This window comes from Primulina tabacum, chromosome 6 (genome assembly GCF_025594145.1).
Source record: "Primulina tabacum isolate GXHZ01 chromosome 6, ASM2559414v2, whole genome shotgun sequence".
Lineage (NCBI taxonomy): Eukaryota > Viridiplantae > Streptophyta > Magnoliopsida > Lamiales > Gesneriaceae > Primulina > Primulina tabacum.
Genome location: NC_134555.1, coordinates 15687940 through 15689173, shown reverse-complemented (window position 1 = coordinate 15689173; position 1234 = coordinate 15687940). Strand labels below are relative to the sequence as shown.

Sequence of the window (1234 nt, the reverse complement as noted above, 5' to 3'; positions counted from 1 at the left end):
AAACGTTGTCGTAGCCCAAAATCAAACGCTAATACACAACGGTTTTTAAAAACCGCTGTTGTTGCCCAAAAATAAAACGCTAATACACAACGGGTTTTAAAAACCATTGTTGTATAAAAAAAAAACGCTCATAGACAACGGTTTTTAAAAACCATTGTTGTATAGACGGCAAAGACAACGGTTTTTAACAAACCGTTGTTAAAAGCAAAAAACACAACGGTTTTATAAAAAATCGTTGTAGTAGGTGTGTTGTTGAATTTGAATTTTCTTGTATTGACATATATTTAACATACAAGTATAATTATTTGGTTTAATTATTTTAAATTTATCACTTTAAAATAATTATTTCTAATTCTTGCCAAATACTGAATAATTAAATTCGGGTTCTCACATTCTCCCCTTTTAATAAAAGATTTCGTCCTCGAAATCTAGCATACACCACTTACACAAAGTGGTTAAAATATTTACCACTGAAAATACATAAGAAAATCATAGTACATGGAGTTATTCATCATAATTTCAAACAAGTAAGGCCACTCTTGATGCATTCTAGCTTCTAACTACCATGTAGCTTCTTCTATCCCATGTCTACTCCAATGCACAAAAAACAAAGGAATCATCTTGTTACTGAGTTGCTTCTCTTTGCGATCAAGAATTTGAAGTAGATGCTCAACATATCTTAAGGAACTATCTAACTCCACATCCTCGGTACTCAAAACATGAGATGGATCTGGCTCGTACTTCCGCAGCATAAATACATGAAACACATCGTGTATCGCAGACAAACTCTGCGGCAAGTCCAAACGATAAGCCAAAGTTCCAATCCTCTCAACAATTGCATACGGACCAATATAACGTGGAGCGAACTTCCCTTTACGTCCAAATTTCATAGTACCACGAAACAGTGTTACTTTCAAGAAAACATAATCGCCAACAAGGAACTCTAAAGGCCGACGCCTTTATTAACATAAATTGCTTGACGATCCTGGGCTGCTTTCATTCTTTTCCAGATCAATTCAACTTTATCTTTCATTTCTTGTAAAAACTCTGGTTTAGACATATGTCGTTCTCCTACATCTTCCCAACAAATTGGAGATCTGCACTTTCTGCCATATAAAGCTTCAAATGGTGTCATACCGATTGTAGTCTGAAAACTATTGTTGTACGAGAATTCGACCAGAGACAATGATTCTTGCCAACCACCCCTGAAATCCATTACAACTGCTCGTAACAT

The 1234-nt window shown here is 35.3% G+C and overlaps 1 protein-coding gene across 1 annotated transcript; it reads right to left on the bottom strand.

The window, feature by feature from the left end:
• Positions 1 to 560: 560 nt before the first annotated feature.
• LOC142550076 (uncharacterized) lies at positions 561 to 890 on the bottom strand. The gene has a single exon (XM_075659315.1). It carries the CDS (start codon positions 888 to 890, stop codon positions 561 to 563), a length of 330 nt encoding a protein of 109 aa, XP_075515430.1.
• Between the last annotated feature and the right edge of the window lie 344 nt (positions 891 to 1234).

Bases quoted from the DNA above. Each gene is read 5' to 3' on its own strand.
- LOC142550076 (XM_075659315.1), bottom strand. From the start codon at position 890: ATGAAATTTGGACGTAAAGGGAAGTTCGCTCCACGTTATATTGGTCCG.